At 41.8% G+C, this 21,597-nt stretch overlaps 1 protein-coding gene across 3 annotated transcripts in view; it reads left to right on the top strand.

Moving 5' to 3' along the window:
• The window catches only part of GLI2 (GLI family zinc finger 2), a 192,405-nt gene that overhangs the window by 31,245 nt on the left and 139,563 nt on the right, over nucleotides 1–21,597 (top strand). For all 3 annotated transcript variants that reach the window (XM_071562407.1, XM_071562408.1, XM_071562406.1), the window contains exon 2: nucleotides 19,894–20,056. In XM_071562407.1, coding sequence (XP_071418508.1) covers nucleotides 19,924–20,056 — 133 coding nt within the window. In that variant the 5' untranslated portion in view covers nucleotides 19,894–19,923. The remainder of the gene's footprint in view (nucleotides 1–19,893; nucleotides 20,057–21,597) is intronic.

The following is a 21,597-nucleotide window of genomic DNA, read 5'->3' as shown; positions in this document are numbered from 1 at the left end:
TTTCCCACTGTCCATTTTCCATAGTTACTTACAGCAGTTAACTGGAATCCAAGGCTGCAGCGGCTGCACGCATAGTCTCTCAAACCACACCTGTGGCTTTTTTGTGTCACATATAATTCATGACTGAGTGACGCTTCCTGCCTTGTAATCTTTAGTCCTGGATGAATGAATGGTGTAGCTAAATCAGCTTAGCTCCGAACTAAAGAGGTGGTTCATGTTTAGCTGTGGCTCTTGTACAAGTCGTGCAGAAATTTATTTGTGTTAGTATGGCTGGGTGTTCACTGGAGGCTCCAGCTCTTTTGATATCGGATCCACTCACAGCTTGCATGTCCTGCCTCAGCTTTATTTTCCCTTCCAGAGGCATAGATACTGCATGAATCACTGTGTCTTTGCAGAGGCTCCAATGGGCGAAGGTATTTGTGCTGAAACCTCACCAGGCTGTAATTAATCTGTAGAAGAAAGGAAATGGTTTTGTGACAGCTAAATGAAGACCAAATAATGCAATGTGATGAAAGGTATGCTCAGCAGTCTGATTCAGGATCTGAAGTTATATGCATTTAGCTTTATGGTGAGCTGAAAAGTGTTTGAAAAAAGAATTGCCTCAAGTCCCAGTTAGTAGCAGACAAAAGCAGAGGAAAACCTGCATGTAATTGTATATTAATATGCAGAAAACTGAACAGGGATTAAAAAAATTGCACCCTGTTATTCAGTGTATTTGAAAACATTTGGAAATGTACACATAAACTGCGAGTGCTGTACACAGAGAGGCACATGCTTTCTGCGTTTGATCTGTGAGATCAGGGTTTGTTCCAGTGAACAGACTCTTTTCTTTGGGTTTTAGCTATGATGAGATAGAAAACATCTGATAATCTTAAAAAAAAAGGTTGTACACTTTTTAAAATTAGGCTGAGCAGTTTTTCTGGAGTTTATCCTTGCTCTCTTCCCCGCCCCCCCTCCCTCTTCCCCCCAGTTTGGATTGTTTTGCAGAAGGAAAGAAGTTGTTGATCATGTTGTTTGAAAGTTAAGTGTTTCTCCAATGAAAAGATGAAAAGTTTGGGTGTTATTTTTGGGTTTGGTTTTAAAGAAGGAAGTAATACTGTGAGTTAATGTTTCAGCTTGTTCATCATCAGTTACACCTTTGATTTAGGTTCTCTCACATTACTTCAAGTGCAACTGGGATTGGTTTTAGCAAAAAGACACAAGGGTAAACGTGGCAGATTCCCAGTAGTTTGGTGATTGTGAGCTTTGAAACAGGCACTCTGAAACTCGTTAATGTTGAACATTTCAAGAAGCAGCAGCAGCAGTGAAGCCTTAGCTAACTGGATGATCTTCCAGTGTTGAAATTTCTCAACTCCACTTGTGTTAGAATCACAGAATCCTAGAAATTTCAGGTGAGAGAGACCTGAGGTGGGGCTCTAGTCCAGCCTCCAGCCCCAATGGGGACCAGCATCAACACCAGGTTAAGTTGGATGCAGCTTATTCTGTGGAGTCCTGCAAACCTCCAAGGTGTCAGCCCCTCATGAGCTTCCTAGAGAAAACTTTCCTCAGCACCCAGCCTGAACTTCTTAAGGTGTGGTTTTTTGCATTTTGGGTTGAGTTTTTGGGTTTTGGGTTGAGTTTTTGGGTTTTGCCCTTTTGTTTTTTTTTAACTACCAGGAAGCATTTGGCTCCATCAGAGTTATAACTGCAGACTGACATACTAGATCATATGTGCTTGCTTATTTTCACTTTTAATCTAAGACTTTGATACTGAAACTCTACTTAGACTTCTGTATTTAAGCTAAAACCAGATCATGATTACAAAATTTTATTGAAATATTAATTTCACTATGGCTATATCATGCATGACTGTATCATACCTTAGTAGCATTGTAAGACTGTGACAGGATTGTTATTATGACTGTGATTGTTATCATCATCATCACTATCTCTAGTCTTAATATGAATATACCATTTCAGGTTGCTATCCCTATTTATGACAGCAGAAAGCAACACTTTTTATGAGTGGGCAGGAGAATGAGTTGGATTCTGTTATGACTTCAGCATCACCAGCAAAATGATCAAGTACTGTAAATTTACATTATAATTATGATGTCAGTCAGAAACAATATAACTTGGTTTTCAGATTGACTGAGAATGTGCCCCGGGAATTAGAAGGGAATATATTTCTCTCATTTGGAAGCTGAATAAGTACTAACCAAAGTCTTTCAAGAATATGTATGTAGTTCAGTGATGTTATATTCAGCAAGTATTTTATAATTAGCTCAGGTTTTAAGGCCAGAACATATAATTTTGTTTCCTGTTTTATTTACTTGTCATAAATGAACTCAGGACTCTGTGCCTTTTTTCAGTTTCAATATCATTTGCAGCAATACTCCCTGTTGTCTGACATGTGAATTATTCATTTGAGTAAGCAGGTTGTAGATAACTTGAATCTTGAGAAATGAACATCTGAGGAAAAGCTGTTTTCAATACTTTGGTTAAGAATTAGGACAACATTTTTAAAGAAGTGTAGTAAATTCACTGCTGGACTTCACAGGGACACACTGGAATACCTTGTATGTGCAGAGATGGACCAGGCATCTAACTCCTCCTGGCTATCCAATTTCTTTAAAATGTCTTGTTACAGACATCCAAAATCCTCCCCATGTGAATGATGGCAATACTTCACCTCTATTAGAGAAGATGTCCAGAGCTATACAGGATCCTAACTGTTTCTCCAAGTTACCTGGAGGGTACTATTCCTCTTCAAACCACATCTTTGTACCTCTAGTGACTTAGAGCTTCAGAAGGGCTCTGTCTTCAAGATCTTTCTGGTTCTTCCTGAAGGAAGGCCCCACTTGTTCCTACTCAGGGATTTGGCTGGTTCTCTAAGATGTCTTTAAGGAGGTGATGAAAGCAAAGGGAATGATGTGGAGGATAATGCCATTTCTCACACCACAGTGAATATGTGAACTTACCTGCTGTCCTGGGTTGAGCTGGCAAAACGCCAACTGTCCAGGACAGAGTGAAAGGGTTCCTCCTTCCCCCAGCCAGCCAAGGGAAAAGAAGAGGGAGAGGAAAGAAAAACCCTCAAAACCAGGTTTATGCTGGAACTAACTACATGTATTTATGCAGAGAAGAGAAAATTAAGAAGATACTACAATATAACACACACAAGTTACATATCTATAACAAGGAATAACTTCCCACTCCCCAATTAATACAAAGCCCATTACTCTAAATTCATAAGCACTCCAAAAGACACTCAGCAAGAAAGAGAAAGTATAACAACAAAATATTTCTACTTCCCTGAATGCAAACAAAATGCGAGGCAACAGAAGCAGGGTCTAGCATAGTAGAGGAGCTGCTAGATGTCTTCCTCTTAGTGCAGCCATGGTGGAACTGACCAAGCCACTCCCACACACTGGATTTTACACCCTTTGAGATGATGTAGTATGGTATGGAATACAATATTATTGGCTGGAAGAAGTCAGCTGTTAGTTAGCTCAGCCTAGCTTAAATCAGCTGACAATCCTAGGCCTAGCTGAACTTTAAAACCTTAATTTTAGGCCCACCTGGCCAAACCCATAACACCTGCTGTGGCACAAAGCAATAGCACTTCCATCAGCATGAGATTTTCCTTCTGTTGGTGCTGGTGTCCAATGCCAGTCAACTGCTTGGTTAGCAAACCCACTGGAGCTGTGTGTCCTGGCTGGGCAGCAGCATGGCTCTGTGTATGTGCTTTCTTACCTTCATGCCTCTCTCCTCCACTGCCCCCACTGTTCCCACTACACTTTCTCTTGTAGACGGCAATATAGGATCCGACTGCTTTTCATTTCTATCACTTTTCCCTGCTGTGACTGAATCTGTTGCAATTAAATTTTAATTGAGATGCACACTGCTTAAATAGACACAAGACAGCTACAGCTATCGCTAATTAATTTTCTTTCAAAATGACAACATTTAATAATTATATTCCTTGTCACTTACATTATTTATACAAGTTTAACTCTGGGAATTTTTTTAAAGACACATCAGCTGTGAAAGTACTTTATGGTGTTAATCTCCTGTAAGGCAATTGTGATTAACTTCAGAAGTGGAAGTATGTTTATGGTGCATTTAGTAAAATAACATGTGGCTCTGCTAGTTGCAGTAAAGCCTGAGGTATTTCTGCACTAAGGTAATAGTGTTTCTGGTTACAGTATTCAAATCTAGGGAAGCCCTAATAGCAATAATTTGTGCTCCTGTATCATCTTTGATCTGGGGATCTCTAAATACTTTCTGCCTATGAACAAACACGCTCTCACCTCCTGCAAAGATTCTTCCCCAGTTTCTCACTTCACCTGACATAGCACAAAGAGATCATCTGCTGCCCCAGCTTGCAAAAGTCCTTGCCCTCTGCTACTTTGCTCTAATACCAGACAAAATAAAAAACCTTTTTGTATCTTACTCTGAAGAATCCATCACTGATTGCTGACAGACAGGGTGGATGAGCAGGACCATTTGTCTGTTGTGGTGTGACAGTCCTGAGGCAATGCTGTGACAACTGGGTATTCTATCTGTGCTTGAATACATCATTGCTGCATCATGGTATGATTTTGGTATTTGCAGAGAGGTGTATTATCAACCTCCAAACTTCAACTGTTCATTAGATAGGTAGAAATGTCTCGGGACAGCTGTGAGGAGAATTTTTCCAGCCTCTCTTGTGGGGATGTGCTATGGTGACACTCCCTCTGCAGAACAAAGGAGCTGGCTATGGAAGGTGATAGGCATCAGCCCTGGGATTTTACTGGCAGATCAGGAAACTTAGGGAATGATTGGAGAGTTGGAGAGCCTTTGTTTAACTGAGAGTCCTGTCTAGGGTGAAAATTTAAGCTGGAAGCTACAGCAGAGGGATTATGTGGATAGAGAAAAAAATGTGAGAGGGCAGGATAGGTAAGACTGATCTCTTCAGAGGACCCAAGACCAGTAAAAGTCAAAACTAGATGCGAAAAGTGACTGCAAGTACCTGGGTGTACATATTTTCCCTGCTAGCCTAGAGTAACTCTTTAGAAATCCTCACACCTTTCTGGTTATCACTAGCAAAGTAAAGCTACTCTGAGAACAGAGCTCTGGGGAAGTGTGTGTTTGCATTTATTAAGGATGTTGGGGATTAGCATTGATATTGCAGAGCAGAAGGAGTTGGATGGTGCAGCCCCATTCCAGGGAGACACAACAGAGAAATCTCCCAAGGATGTCATGAAAAGCAGTTGTACTCTGTGCTGTCATGATCAGAGGAGGTTAAGATGTTGTGGATGTAGCGGGCTGATCAAGAGGACATTTGGAGTGTCTCAGTCAAAGAAATTTGATTAAATATTTGAAATGTGTGTATAGCAAAACTCTCTTGTTGGACGTATGGGACTATCATATACTATTGACCTCACATAAATTTCAGTGTCATCTTGAAGTTAGTAATTTCAATTCCTTTTATAGTGAATATATAGCATAAAAGTACCTCCAAAAGCTTTTAGCTCTGTGTTATGATGGATTTGAATGACAAGCTGTCTGTCTGGTCATCTGTCTATTCTCAGGTACTGTCACTGCAGCAAAATTGCATTACAAAAACTCTTTTCATTGTCACTTCAGTTTATTTTCCCCTCAACTTTGACAATAGCAGAAGAGACTGGGCAATAATTAGTGTTATTTTGGTGTCTGTTTGGTTTCTTGTGCAAGTGTTGCACAGTGGCAGGGTTAGATATGCCAAGGAACTGCATCTTGGATTTTCGAGGAGCAATGGAAACTTTTTGTGCCTTTATTTTACCATATCTCTCAGGAAGTAGTAGTTTACTACTCTCTTCCTAAGCAGGTACTGCAGTTAATTATATACAGGTTTCTGTGCTCATCAGTCATAAAGTCATGCTTCTTGGCAAAGACACCAGTCTTGGTAGCACAGGGAGTGGGAAAACAGTGAGTGCTTCCCCCTTTCTCTGCAGTGGGCCTGTCCTGGAAACCAAGGTCTGCTCCACTGCACGTGAAGAGACAGGAATCATTTATTCCTCTAACAAATAGATCTCTTCCTCTGTGTTCTCACTGAAGTTATTTACACACCATGTTGTTTGCTTTGAGGTCTTGCATGCTCTGTAATTTGCATATGGTGCTGGAGTTGCTGATGGTTTATTGCTTTGATTGCCAGTTCTCACTGTCCCAAAAAATGCCTTGAGCTGCCAGTGCAGTTGGGTAGCTCTGGGGGCTGGAACTCAAAAGACCACAGATCTGGTAAAAGCTGGGAGAGTTTTCTGCATAATGTGCAATATGAGTGGTTGTGTCCAGGTCCCAACCCGAAGGCAGGGCAGAAGCCATGTGGCTTTGGGTCTATGTTGTATCATTACACTGATCAGTAAAAGGGAAGGCCTAAACAGTAATGAATGTTCACATCTACCACTCATCTGCTCTGCAAATGTCAGTGGGGTGCAGTGATGAAAAGCCCACCCACTGCATGCTTCTGGTCTGTTCCTCTGCAGACATCTTCTGGGATATATTCACTAAATAAAGACCAATCTTTGGTTACAGGAGTTCAAAGGGAAGATATCTACTGTTTTCTCAGTATGCCACTAATGATTTGGGGATGCCCAACAATTTTTGTTTTCAAAAGATACATTTTCTGTGTTGTTTTTAATTAACATTTTATAAGTTAGCAATAAACCTATGAAACTCTGAGTCTGCAGTGGAGATACTGGCTCCAAAACAGAAAGTGTGTTGAGCTGTCCCACTTAAAATGCATGAAAGGCTGGGAAAAGCCCAAGAGGACATAGTAGTATCAAATGTTGGGGAGCTGTGGACATGGTTTAGAGATAAGAAATTGTGTGGTCATCAATAGCTGATGACAAGTCTTCCATCCCTGTGCCTTCAGTTCTGTGAAAGTTTGGTCTCAAAAGGATGACTGTAGGGATGAAAGAGAACATAAGTTTAATTTCTTCAGTAGCAAAAAAGCTAACTGGCTTTTCAGTGCTAGGTTATAGAAGCAATTAGTACAAATACTTGAAGAGATGTTTCAGTATTTCCAGTGTATAATTTTGAATGTCAAGGTGCCCTGACACTGTGTTATGCAGGGGAAGGGGACATAAGAAGTAGGATCTTTCTTTTAGTGAGGGACAAGTGAGTTATTATAAACCAGTTATGCAAGTATTTATTCCCTTTCAGAAGGAAAACTACAGTTAACTGTAGAACCCTAGGACTTCTAAAATCAGAACAGATGTGTTCACTGGTTCCTGATTTTCCAAGGGAGTCTGATTCTCATCTTGCAGACCTGTAATAGAACAGAAGGCAGCCCAAGTCAGTAGTTTCACCATTGGAAACTAGTTATGAATGAGACTGGGAGTGGGCAGATTTCTCTGGTCTGTATGACCAAACGTACCCAAAGAACACATATTTAGGCCCGATGGAAGCAAGTGCATATGCATTTGTTGAAGTCTTCCTAAAGCCAATGAGATTGAAAGCATAGTGTGGTAGGCTTTGGTAGGCTTTGAAAGAGGAGACAATGGTTGAGGCAAAACAAAAGAGCATGCCATCAAAGAATGTAAAGTAAAGTGACAGGACCAAAGTGACAAGCTAGGAAAATGCTCTTTGCTCCCACATTCTGAATGGCTGTGAAATCAGCTTTGTACTCATTAGAGCCAATGTAAAGAAACTTGCTGTAAATGAAAATGAATGGCTTTAGAGGCTGGTGTTTTGCGTTCAGCTGTGTAGGTGAGTGGCAGGAAACTCAGGGAAGTGCTAAATTCTGAAACATTGTGCAGAAGGAAGAAGCAGGAGTCAGAGGTGGCCTAGAGGCAAAATCTTACAGTGAGGTTGGAGGAACCTAAGGACCACCCCAGGTTTCAAATTTGAATAAAATAATGAAGAAGTTGCTACCCACCTCTACAGCATTTGCCATCCTTTGGTACTGTCTAAGCACAGCCGGACTCTGCTATGAGAGATATTTGAGAGACAGACTGAAGTTTCTATATGATTGGAGGGAATTAGGTCTGAACTAGGTCAATAGGAGAGTAAAATGTAGGTAAGATTCAGTGGAGAGAAATCCCAGAGGTAACTGAGTACAGAAGATTGGATACAGCTTAGCTGTGAACAAGGAGGAAGATGGAATGAGAGTTACAGACACAAGTGGAATTTTGGTTTTAGAGAGAGACAGACCAGGAAAAAGAGAAAAGGCAAGGAGAGTAAGAAAAGTGGCTGTGATGTGGCTTAGAAGATGGTTGTGGAGGAATGAGGTGATTAGAGGGAAAGTGGAGATTAAACTTTAGGAGCAGGAAGGGCATTGTAGCTAGGAGGTAAAAGGCTTATCTTGTTTTGACTGTTTAGAAAGAACTCAACAGGCTTGCATATAGAAAAAAGATACAGAGATAGAACATAATTATTGTATGCATTAATAGGCAACAGAAATAATGTACAGTAGCTGCAAGGTAAATAATAACTATAATTAGCAGTACTAAAAAAATATATATGTGTGTATATACACATGCTCCTATAAAAGAGTTTTGTCCTGAAGAATTTATATTAATCCTTTATTTTTTCTTAAATAGTATCAAGGAACCAAAGCAAATAAGGAGGAAGTATTTACAGAATTTTCTCAGGCTAGTCTGAATGATTTGAGCCTTATGAAATAGTAAAAAGAATATTTTTGGGGTGTATTGTCTAGTTGCCACATCATTCATTGTGCCCCAAAGCTGCTGAAAAGCTGTGGCAACCCGACAAGAGCACATGCAGTTTCCAGTGTTCAGCCCCTGGCCTGGTTACCACCACAGTTCTTCTGCTTCACTTGCTTCAACTGCACAGTCACATATGCACAGCATGGCTCCTGAACCTCTCCTCTGAGCCATAGCAACCTGCCGACATTTGCTAAACGTTCACTGCTGGCTTGTGTTTTATTCCAGTAAGTTCTGTGGACATGAAGTGTCCTGGCATGTCAGCCCACCTTGTTTTGTATGTGAAGCAGACACTGCAGAGCAGTGGAGGAGAAGATCTCCTCGTATTACCAGTCTCCTGTAGGCTGTGGAGACACCACTTCTTCGGTTGAGAAGGGAGATTTTCCCCTTAGATTTTTAACAAGAGAATGAAATACATTACAATGCTGTTTCTTTCCTTTTTTGATGCTCACAACTTCTTGCCAGACCAAGAAACCAAGTCAGTTCTGGTAGGCTGCAAAGTGAAAATTGCACAATATTCTGTTGGTGAAGAGTTTTATAATCTGCCTCAGTCATCAAAATACTTGTAGCACAGTAGACATAACTGCATAGTAGACTCTGCAACATTGCCATTGGCTGGATATAAACACCTGAGAGTTTATCGGTGTTCTGGGGGATGTTTATTACTTGAGTCTACTAAGTCATTATCGCAAAAGACAAAACTAAAATTGGAAGGTAAAGTTAGTTCACTTGTCAGCAGAGACAGGCATGCTAAAATTTAATCATTATACATGCAGATGTTTTCATCTGTGAAGGTAAGGCAAATCAACCATTAATAGCACAGATACATAGGAGCACAGAGGATCAAGGTGCTGATCTAGTCTACATTTCTCTGTAACACCACCAGAGGTGTTTCTCTATAACACCATGAAGTACTTTCTTGTACTTCAACCCATCCACATCCTGTGATGAGTCTTAGACTATAGCGGGTCTTCTGGAAAAATATCTGAACAAAAGGTCAGCTCTGCCATGCTAGAGAGGCTGCCACCAGCCTGAATCTAATGTTTCTTTCTGTTGAAATTGAGAGCCTTGTTTCTAATATGAATTTCCCTTGTTTAACTTCTAGATCTTAGTCTTTGCAATTGTTATTGGTTTAGCTGTAGATTCTTTTAATGTCTCTTACCTCTGTCAAGAGGCATCTGTTATCAAATTTTTTACTGATTGTTTATGTATTAATATTACTAATCAGGTCATTCTACAAGTGTCTCTCTTTTGAGCTCTTCATTTTTCTCACGTATGGCACTGGAACCTTTGCAATTTTCATCTCTTCGCTTGGACTGTTCCATTAACAGGCAGTTCAGGGTTAGGCAGGGAGGCATTTCAACCTCCCAAATTCTGTGTAGACAAACACACATTGCTTTAATTGTTTTAATACTGGCAACCCCCATAGAACTTTTCAGCCACTATTTGCCCACCATAAAACTTGAAGTCATCTCCAGCCAGTGTTTCTGAAAACACAGTCTTCATTTTAATCAGTTATTTTCCAGATGTGTGGCCTTATATGTGGTTGCTTTAGAACCCATAATCTTTGTATCTAGCCCATCTAAGGATGGAGAGCATGTCACTGGTACAAAGTAATCATCTTTATTTACCATGTCAACAGTCATTTGTCACTGACAGACTTCATGACTCTGTATTTGTTTCCAATCACTGATACACAAAATGATTGTAGCTCTCATATGAATGTTTCCACCAGATTCAGTAATACTGGTCAGGACTAATTTGTGTATTAAATGAGCTATTCCACTTCTTGTTTATTACTCGTGTTCATAGCATTAAAGTCTACACAATTAAGGAATCTCTTCTCTTTGAGTCCCCTGGTACCTTGATTAATTTTAATATTGACATCTTGATTTCTGGCTAAATGAGTGCTCATTTTCACCCTTGTCTTTTGTCATTAGCTTAATACCCTCCTGAATACTTTAGGCTGTCTCCTGAAAGACTTATTCCCTTCCACTGAAATGATAGCCAGCCACATCGCACAGTCTCATTTCTCTGTAGAAGGTGGACCTGCACTGCTGAAAACTTAGAGGCTCTGCCATTCACCACTTCCGTAACTGTTAATTTTTTGAAAAATATATAGCCTTATAACTTGAGGTGCAGATCACAAAAATGAGTACTGTTCAAAGTATTGATTTCATTTTCCCCTCATATAAAATTGCTTGAAAGGATTCTTAGTTGCTCTTGAATTTTTCTTCACCAGCTAGCTTGTGTCCTTGCAGACTAGGCTGTGTTGTGATTCATGGGTATGTCCCATATAGCTCTGACCCCTCTTATTAGAGCAACTGTAAAGATATTTCAATAGTTTGGGGGGTTTCAGATGGTCTGTTAGTTGTGATCATAAGGCTGAACTTGATGACATCCATAGGTCCCTTCCAACCCTAAATACCTTGTGTTCCTCTTAGAAACTCTTCTCCTATTCTCATCTGGATGAATTTTTCTCCATTCTCTTGTTTATGAACTGCCAACCATTTTATGTGGTCTGCATCCTGCCTTCAGCTGGCAACTGCAGTCTTATAAAGACACTATGTGGAGTGGAATAAAGTGTGGAATAGCAGCTTGTGTGGTGCATGTGTTCAGCAGAGGAAAACGAGCCAACTGAAGTGTTGCTTTTTTGTTTTTAATTACATTCTTGCTTCCTTCCCAGGCTTCTCTCTTCTGCATGCTTACACGTGTGCCCCTGGAAGGAGTTTTCAATAGGCTGATGAACAGAACTGGAATGTTTAAAAATAAACCAAAATTTTGTAATGAAACATGTTCTGAAAGAACCTAGTTGCCATAGGGATTTTTGCAAGGCTGCAGTCCTTGATCTTTCATTGGTCAAAAAGGTTTTCATTTCTTGAGCCAAATGAGGGGTTTCTTCTTATCCAAGCTTTGGAGCTGGAGCGTGTTCAATGTCATCTGGATGGACTAGTCACTACAAGACAATATTACTCACCCACCCCTACTTAAAGCAAACCCATTAAACTTCAGTGCATGTGGTTTGTATTTGAGGTTTCATTCATGAGAGTTGAAAGTGCCCAAACTACTGCAGCATGGAAGTGAGACCCTGAGAGGATTCTCCTTCAGTCACCACAGGCAACAAAACATTCACTTCTCAAAACCTCCCTTGAATCTGATTTCAAGGCCACTGTTTTCCTATTAGCCACATATGACAGGTTAACCCTTATCTGTTCTGTGGAATCTGCATGAACCTCTCTGTTCAGAATCTGAGTTTCTGCCCCTCTTGTAGTATGTGCAGTTTACTTTCTTAGAATATTTTACTCATAAATCTGATGAAAAGTCAATAGGTTATTACTGATTTGCAATTAGAGTCTAACTTTGTTGTAAACAGTTTAATAGCCCTCCACCCTGGTCTTAATACAGCCTGTTACCCACCCTATTTAGCTGTAACCCACCCTGTTATAGCTGCATATAATACAGATGTATTATCTGACATGTTAGTTATTTGCAGTTTCTGCTCTTGTTGGAGCATGAAGACTTGATGAAGGGGGTTTTTATGCCTTTTTTTTCCCATTCTGCTGCACAAAAGTTTCCTAAACTAAACACAATACTTCTTCATTAGATACATGTGTGTACAGATAGGTAATATTTGTCTTTTGGGCTTTGTTTTTGGAAAAAACCCAGAAAATTCCATAACAGGAAATGGAAAATTTCTTTGGATTTTCATCAAAAAACTAAACTTAAGACAATGCTTTGCCACAATTCTCTCACTCTTTGCAACAAAACCATACAAGTAAACAAAACCCAAATGAAGATTCATGGACTAGTTATAATGGTGACGCATCACTTTTGAGCAATTTTTGTTTACCTGCTGGCATCCTCCCATATTTTTGCAGCATGTTAATGCAGAGTCTGAATGCAGGAGTGTCTTTATTATCTTCTTTGACGGTTTTTCGCATGTTGGAATTTGCTTAGTAGAAATTTTCTCATGATAAGACATGTAGGATTGGCTTTGCAAAAGTACAGGCTTGACTTTGTTTTCCTGTTCTACCACAAAAGGCTCTTCCCTCCAGCCCCCACTCCTCCATCTTCTCAGTTCTTCCAAAGTAAGAAACAAAGATGACTTCTGAGGGAAAGGAGAGAAAGTCAGGAACCCCAACCTGCATGTCTCGGCATGGACCAATGCCGATTCTGTGTCTGGCTTTGAGCTTTTATGTCTGTTCGTATGTTTTGATGATGTATTGTAATTGTTTATAACTCAGCATCTAAAAGATATTTTCTGTTCAAGGCTTTAAGGTTGGCAACTTGAAAATGTACTCAGAGTGAGAAAACTGTTCAAATTTACCTGCTATTTTATAAATTGGTCTTACTGATAATGAAACAGCAATATTAAAGGAACATTAGTGTTTGTGAAAAATAAGAGCAGCAGGCTAGACCCAAAGAATGAGTGAAAATCTGAGTTTCCTTATTCAATGTCTTCTCCTTTCCAATAAATACGGGACAGAAAATAAATGGCTTTAGAAAGGGAAAGCATGTATGTTGCAATACAGTGGCCTCGATGTTGTCATCTGGTGCCATGGAATGTCGTAGGATAGCCTGGCCTCTGGTTGATATTCCTGAAGAACCCATGTCTTGCACAGGTCCTGTGCCACTTCTGTCAGTCCTGCCCAGGACCAGGAGTCTCAGGGGCCTGGGTGCCCCTGTGCAGACACCAGCATTACTCTCTTGCTGTCCAGGACCTATCAGTGACTGGCCCCTGCTGGAAGGTCTCCAAGGAGCATGTAGCTGCTGAATACTAGTTGTGGAGCAGGTAGCTGAATACTTAAAGACCTTGCATATGGTGATAATTTCTGATTACCACCATTAACTCCACTGTCCTTGTCTGAAGGAAGGATGAAGGAAGTGGAAGGCTGCTATGGTCAGTGTCAGTGTAAGGGTGGACAGCACTTGAAACTTTTCCTGAGGTGTATCTGTTTCCTTTGTCATGTTTCATTTCATCTGACTCCATGTGAAGCAGTAGATTCTTTGTGTCCCTAGACACAAAATGTAGGTACTCCATCTACAAAGAGTGTTAGAGCATGCTGCAGGGCTGCATTCTTTGAAGCTGTTTGTAGGATGTATTTCTTCCATCAGAGACCCTTGCATCTCACAGGGTTTTTTCCCAGTGAGTTCTCTTAATGTTTTTTGTCTCTCTTCCCCCTGTGCCTTGCCTCCCTGTCCTGTCCCTGACATGTTAGACATCATGTTGAGCCTTCCCCTGCTCCAGCAAGATGTGTATCTCCATCTCCCATGGTACCAGGTCTATCTGCAGTCTCTTTCTTCTTCTTTCCCATGCTTCTCTCTTTCCACAGGATTTGCCATTGCCCGCCTTGTGCCTGTACTTCCATTCACTCGTACTCCTCAGTAAGTTTGTAAGGTTATCCCTCTATCCCCTTGTTTCTTGTCTTCTATGCTCTTCTCCATCCTCCTCTTTCCACATCCATTCAGTCATCCCTGAAAACATCCCTCCTTCCCTCATGCCTCCTTCCCACCCTGCATTTTTTCTTTCTTTATGTCCTTGGACAGTTATGCCTGTAATAACCCTGGAGCCTCTGGAGCTGGTTGGAGGTGATGTTATTACAGAACAGAGAAACACTGCCAAGCACCAGGCAGTCCTGGGTGCACTTTGACCCCTCACAGTAATGCAGAGTGGCTTCTTCCTCATACTTTTGGTTTGCTGTTGCCATATGGAAATAGCAGATGGTGTTGATCAGGAAGTTAATCTAGAAGCATATCCGTTTCATGCCGTACGCAAAAGATTTGTTCATTAAACTTAGAACTCTAAAGCCAATTAACGGAGTGATTTGAAGAGACTTGTTGTTGAAGTTCAAAAGAGATGCTAAGTCTCTGATTTCAGCCTTTGTACATTCCAGAACCTGTATAACTATTGCAGTGTTGCCAACTCTACTGGATTTTTTGTCTCTCTCTCTCTCTTTTTTTTTTTTATTTTCCTTTTTACCTTTTTGAATGATACAGCTTTTGCCACAGGCTTGGAACTGTTTGGTGAAGCCTTGTGAACACCCAGCTTTCCTAGCAATTTTATCCTTATGTTTGGGATTGGGTGGGCAGAACTTGTGTGTGTTTCTATCCTCTTCACTGAAAGCCAGCACAGCTCCCTCCCCCCTCCCCCTGTCAGCCTGATATCACTCTTCTCTAATCAGGAGTTGGGGAAGGGGATCAAAAAACAGAATAACCCTTGAGCAGCTCAGTGCCCTCCTAACACTGCTTCTGTCAGTATGGATTTGTCTCTGCTTCCTTTCCTCCCTCCCCAAGGTGTCTTCCAGAAGCTGGTAGGGACTCACCACAGATTTCTCAAGGGGAAGGGGCAGGAGGGGCACCCAGACAGACATCGACTGCTCTATGCAAGTGTGCCACAGCTTACAGCCCAAGCAGACCACTCCCAAGAAATGTCAACATGGGAAACCTTGTGTCAGGAGAACCCTGAAAGTGATTAGTTATGAATCAGTATTTTTGCTGCTTTTACCTGAGATTGATATTTTGTAAACACTTGTAGGGTCCTTCAGCAACAGACTGCATGTTTGGATAGTCCAATATTTAGTAGTGGCATCTGGACAGAGAAAACTTTCTTTAGTAATTTGAAGCTGTTGCTGAAATAAAAGAAAATAGAAGGGTCAAGTTTTGCTGTGGTATAGAGCCTATGACTTCACCGGGTTAACTGCTGCTACTTCTCTGTAATTGAGAACATAATTTGGCTCAAACCCTGGGAGACTGAAAAGGATCACAGCAGCCACTGTATTAAGCCAATGTTTAGAACAGTTGGCTCACACTGAATTTCATAAGTAGATCATGTATTCAGAAGGCTTTAACTGTGTGACACAGTCCACTGCAAAAGAAGAGATTGTGGGAGTATCGCCGTGTTTATCTTAACTAAAGCAGCATGCCAGGAAAAGATACCAAACCTGAGATTATACCTACATGATGTGGCAGAACTGATCAGCTATCTCCCTGGGGATGAGTAAGCACAAACCCAGTGAGAGCTGTGCAAAGGCTGCCCTTGGTTATCCCAGTTCCCATTGATCTTGCCAGGAGCCAGCAACAGTGGTGCTGCATCCTGGCTGTGGTGCTGGTGTCAGCAACCAACACACTTCCAGTGTGTCCCATCAGGGTGATGGCCCTTCACTAGCACCGCTGGAGCTATGCATGAGGAGGTCAGACAGAGATGAATTCAAAATTAAGAAGAGAATAGCTGTTGGTATGAGAAAGCCCAAACTATTCACAAAAGCAAGATGGCTTCTGAAACCATACTTTGGAAACCCCTTTCTACCCCTGCCATGGGGCTGCCAGGCTTGAAGGTGGCATTCAGGATTTGACCTGTGTCACAAGCCTACTGGCAGTACCTGCCCTCTGCCTGAGAGGCTCACTCTCACTCCCACAGTGTTACTTACCTTTGAGTAGAGATGGCCAAAATTGGTCATTCATTTTTCATGGGAAAAAAATAAAAAGATATTTTCTACTCTGTCTAGAGGAAGAGAAGGAGGTTTCCTGATAAGAGAACAATGCTAAAGAAGGAAATAATGCCTTTTCAAAAAAAGGGCACATGAGGGATATGGCTGATGGGTATCTGTTTATTCCTGAATTGCTAACAGTCCTGCTCAGGCTGATACCCTCCAAAAGAGACAAGCATTTTGGGACAGCACTTTTGACCATTCCTCAAGCACTTAGCAGGAGAGATTGTTTTATTAAGAAAGTTTACAGCTTTTTGTTTTCCCTCAAAGGCAAATGTGACTTTGTTGTTTTTAATTCTGTTGGGATTTCTCCCTTTTAATATACAACACAGCTGTTAAAATAGCTGGGATTGTCTAGGGCAAATCATATAGCACTTTCCTTGTTCAGATCTCTGATGGCTGCCTTTTTAGTGTTGCTGCAGAATTATATTACAGGGCATATGAATAGTGCTGGTATTAGTGTCAAAATCAATTACCCAACCCTCCTCCTGCAGAGAAGGCTACAAACCATAGGAACAATCTGAGTAATCCATTCTGGTTTCTAATTCTGAGTAATGACGGAGGGCAGAGAGTTGTGCTTGAATAAGTGCATAGGGTCTTTCTCCGTATAGTCACTCCTAAATGCATGCTCTTTACAGGAAAAAGCAGGCTCCCTGGGAAACCCTTTTTCATGCCAAATGGCTCGCTGCTAAGATTAATCTGTCATTGAATTTATAAATTCTGTGTGGCACAGAGCAGCGGACAAAGTTTAGCATCAAACAGAAAGCAAAGTATGTATTGCTTAAAAAATGGATATTGTGCTCCTGGATAGTGTGGATTGAGTGCCTCCACCAATATATCTTATACTGGTAATAAAAACACTTCCATAGCCTTGTGCCTCCAAGGATCTCAGAGCACTTTGCAAATAGGGCAAAGTACTATTTCCCATTTTATGGCTGTGGAAACTGACTGCAAGAGAGGAGGTAAGCTTTTTGCCTAGGGACACAGAGGAGACTGTAGGAGATCCATGATGGGAACCTAAATCTCCAGAGTTCCAGTGCTGTGTCCTGATCACGCATTGCTCCAAAGCACCACTGAGAAGTCTGCTGGTCACCAACTCTCAGCCATTGTCCATGAAACTTCAGAAAGTGGGATAGGAAGTCAGTGTTAGTGCTCCTTTGCTCAGTGATCTCTGTCCTGGTCTGTGGGTGGAGGTGCTGAGTAGAGCAGGAGCTGGCAGGAAGGAGGCTTGTGTCCTCCTAGGCTGGGAAGGTCAGCTCTGGTTGTGGGATGCTGTGACAGGAGAATGACTTTTGGTTGCTGCTGACTTGGGGAAAAGCTTGTAACCTCATAGTCAGCCTGCTCTGCCCCAGGCACCTTTACAAAGCAAAAATAATTATAGACTTATTACCTTAAACCCTGTGAGATTAGAGTAGTTGCATTATTTATTTTTTTCTGATCCAGTCTTTGAGGATGTCTCTGTTTAATACAAGCAATCTTTATAAACACTTGAATATTTTTTAAATTCATAATTAATCTGAAAAGAGAGTATACAGCTGCAAAGACCAGATTTTGCAATGCAGGTGTGATCTCCTGTCACAGTCCAGTTGGATAAATGACACATCTGAAAAACTGGGTCCATACTGAGGTGTCTGTGGCAGGGATTTAGAGATTTTGCTTCAGGCACCTCTGTGGAAAAAAAAAGCATGGCTCTAACCTGCATGTTTAACAGAACAATTTCTGTTAGTAGTTCCTTCCTTCCCTTCGCTGGCTGCTGAGCTCTGCAGTGCCCCAAGGAAACTCCCTCACCCCTGGGGCTGCCCCCAGGTCAGGGTAGCCCGGTAAGGGAGATGGGGGTGCAAGGGCCAACGTCTGGTTTCAAACAAAAGTGCAAAGACTTGAAAGAAGGGACTAAGAAGAAACAGGTGGAGGGCTAGTAATAGAGCCTCTGAAGTTTATTTGCTTAACGAACAGAAGCCCAGGCTGTCAGACCTAGGTCAAATACTCCTCCATTTCGAGTGTATTTATTTCATACGTGGTCTGTAACCCAACCTGATTCCTGCATTAAACCACTGTAAAGTCCTGGCCCCCAGGAGCCCACCCCATGTTTGCCATCAAGCCCAGTACATGCCGGGGCAGGACCTTGAGATGCCACCTCAGTATTCACTGGAGCCTTGTGTCATCTGTAAAGCCTGTAATTGTAGGTCCTGTCATTTCCAATGGAAGCTTCGCAGTTTACAGCTGCAAACTGTGACCACAAATCCATCAGTTAGTTGTCCCATTAATGCAAGCCATGCCTGAAGGCTCCTGGGATAGCTGTTGAGGTCGCAGCACACAGCTACTTCGTGGGACATCATTCTGCCAGAGCCCAGGCAGTGGTGACAGTGCTGGGGGACCACATCCACCATGCACCAGGTCCCTATGGGGTGCCAGCAAGGGTGATAGTTCCTGAAGTCTTTATGCCTAAAAGGTTTTAGGAGAGTTAACTTTTTAGTCTAAGATGTATAGGAATCCGTTAGTCCTCCAGAGCGAATGGAGAGAAGTTTGAGCTGACGGTGGCAATAAAACTACTTTCACACACAAAAATGTTTTCTTGTTTTCCAGATTTTTTTTCCTTATTCATTATGGTAAGGTGTGCTCCAGGGTACCTCAGGAGCTGAAAAATTTGCATTTGAAAATTTGCATGTGAAAAATAGCAAATCTGTATTAAAATTAGAAAGGAAAGGAGGAATTAGCAGTGGGTTTTCCAAAGACCAGCCTGAGGCCAGTGACAGGTAACTGTGCGGATTCTGTGAAAACAGGAATCAGGTGGAGACATGAGAAATAAAACAAGTTAAAACGGGGGGAACAAAAGTTATTTGCATTCAGAAACAAAGTATGCCTCCTCACTTAAGAGAAACACCATTTTTACGTTAAATTTGGGATACTCATGTTTGGTTTTGGAGACCACTGAAGTCTGAATTATGCAGAACAAATGGTCATGCTAACACACTTCAGGAGCTTCTATGTTTCATTGACCTAAGATTTAAAAAATAGGTTATTTGTGCTTTGGTATCTTGGTTTGCGTATCTTGCACAGTGCTTAGTTCATCCTTTATAAGGGGGGTAAAGTTGTAGCTGATTTTCAGATGCAACTTTTCAGAATAGGAGAATTTTCTGGGAGACAGGGGAATAAGGGATGTTAGTCCCCACCACTGAGGACTGGATGGGCTTTGGCAGAGCTGCTGTGGCTTATCAGTAAGCATTGTTGAAAAGTTCTGATCAGGATATGTGTTCCAAAACAGCCCACAGCTTAAGGACCCACTGTAGGAATGTAAAAAAACACCTTAAATATATGTTTATCTATATTAAACACTGGAAATTTTTAGCTGACGGAGTTTTTTCTTATGATGTGCTGGGTCATGTGTAGGATGGACAAATGGGTTTTATGCATGTTAAACTTTTGCATCTCACCTGTCCTGTAATCCTGGAAAGCCCTTTGGACCTGTAAGGTTTACTGTGCAGCCCAAGTTTACATGGGTAAAAATTGGTTTTTGGTTCTGATCCTTTTAGGTCTGTGAGAACACCCATCCCTTTACATGATTGTGCCTTTTGTGTCTGTGACTGCTGTACTGGCTGTGCCGCTGGAGTTAGAAACCCGGGAATTCTTTACTGCTTGCAATTTTCTTTTGAGCACTGCCAAACTATCAGCCACTTCCTTGTGGAGCTGATTTTGCCTGTTTTGTGATTGGTGACCAGAATGTGGTTTTGTTTTATGTCCTGTAGGGTTCCTGAGCTAGAAGATGCCCATCTAAGATGGAAACCTCTGCTTCAACAGCTGCTGGGAAAAAAGAAGGGAAAGGTGGCATTCTGGAGGGGAATGGCTTTACAGAGACGGGGAAGAAACCCACTCCTTTAGCAGCTGCAGGAGCAACAGTGGCACAAGGAGGTACTTTATGTTTTCCACAAGTTGAAAGCAGCAGGGGTGTTTTTCATTAGACTGTAAGAATTTAATAAGTATGGTGACATCTGTCTTCCTGCGAACACACTGAGTTTATTGGGGTTCTTTGCTGTCGGAGTCAGAGCCAATGGGAAGCTGTGTCACCATGTGGCATCCAAACATCACTGCACTGGGATGGATCACTACTGCTTCCAAAGAACTGGGCTGGGATGAGAGAAAGGGTGGGTGGTGAGAAGTGGCTGTTGGGGAGTTGGGGCATCCATCCCGTCAGTGCTTGCCACCAGCCGACTAGTGCTGCATAGTGTTGGCAGCATGGTGCCCTTCATGGGTGGAGCAGAGGCTCCGAAGAATGGGTGGTTAGGCTGGCTGATGATGGGAGCACCCTGTTACCTTGGTCAGGAAGGGGTTTTGTGTGCTGACTATAATCCTGCTAATGAGCTAAACAGACTGCACGGTCTTCAGCCATTTCTGCTGGGATTTCATGGTTAGGGAGGAGTTTGGGAATGTCCAGACCAAATGCAAGAATGTTCATAAAGAAACCCCTTCACTTGTGCCATTTTTGTTAATGTCAGAAACAGCTCAAGTCCTAATTTCTTTTTTCATCAGTATTTTAAGCAAGGTTTTGGTCTTGCTGCTGTTGAATTTAACTCTTGTTGACACCTACAGGCATGGGACTATTACTGGTGAGTGTAACACCAGAGTTCAGGTGGACATGCAGGGGATGTTGTTCCTGCCTTCTCTTGCTCACTGTGGCAGGCAAAACACACATTCCTCTTTGGCACACATATGCTGGTGGATCTCCAAATTGGTGTCAGGGCCCCTCATGGTGGCACAGTTGTGGGCAAGGCTGTGCCCGCTGGGGAGGCACTGCAACTGGTCTTGCTGAGGACTGGGTGTCCTCTCTGGGCAGGTTATAAGGAGACAAACTTAGAAGGGGCTGCACCAGTTTGGATGTGACAAGACATCCCAGCTGTGTAAACTTTGCAGGCAGCTTTTTTTTTTCTTTCCATCTTTAAAATATACCTTATTTGCTAGCCAGAGCAGCTTGTCTAGAGAGTTTGATTTTTCTATTGGCTGAGTTTTGAAGATACTTTCCAAACCAAGTTGCTCAAGTCTGCTTTATCTCTCCTCCTTTTTCATAATCTTTGTGACTCAGTTTTCATTTGCACATTGACTTGTGAAGATTCAGATGCACAGGGTAAGGTAGCAGTGGCTAGATTATAATCTATCAGATTAGTTCATGTGTTTGATGGATTTTGTTAGGTTTTGTTAGCAAAAAAGGTTTTTTAAGAAAGAATCAGAAAGTGTTTTACAGAGTTGTTTGAAGGGAAGCACAATTTCATGTCACTGGATAGGTCTAAGCCACTCATCATCATGAGTGCTACACGAAGTGGCAGAATGGAAAGTTTGCCAGGAAGTAGAAATAGGGAAAAGGCAGAGGCAGCAACATGCAGAAGTTTGCCATCCTCCAGCAGATCCTTGTTGAAGAAGCACAGGCTGTACAAACTATTGAGGCAGCCCACTTGAGG

This window comes from Pithys albifrons, chromosome 8 (assembly GCF_047495875.1).
Source record: "Pithys albifrons albifrons isolate INPA30051 chromosome 8, PitAlb_v1, whole genome shotgun sequence".
Classification (NCBI taxonomy): Eukaryota; Metazoa; Chordata; class Aves; order Passeriformes; family Thamnophilidae; genus Pithys; species Pithys albifrons.
The sequence above is the reverse complement of the archived record's forward strand: the minus strand, read 5'-3'. Positions and strand labels throughout refer to the sequence as shown.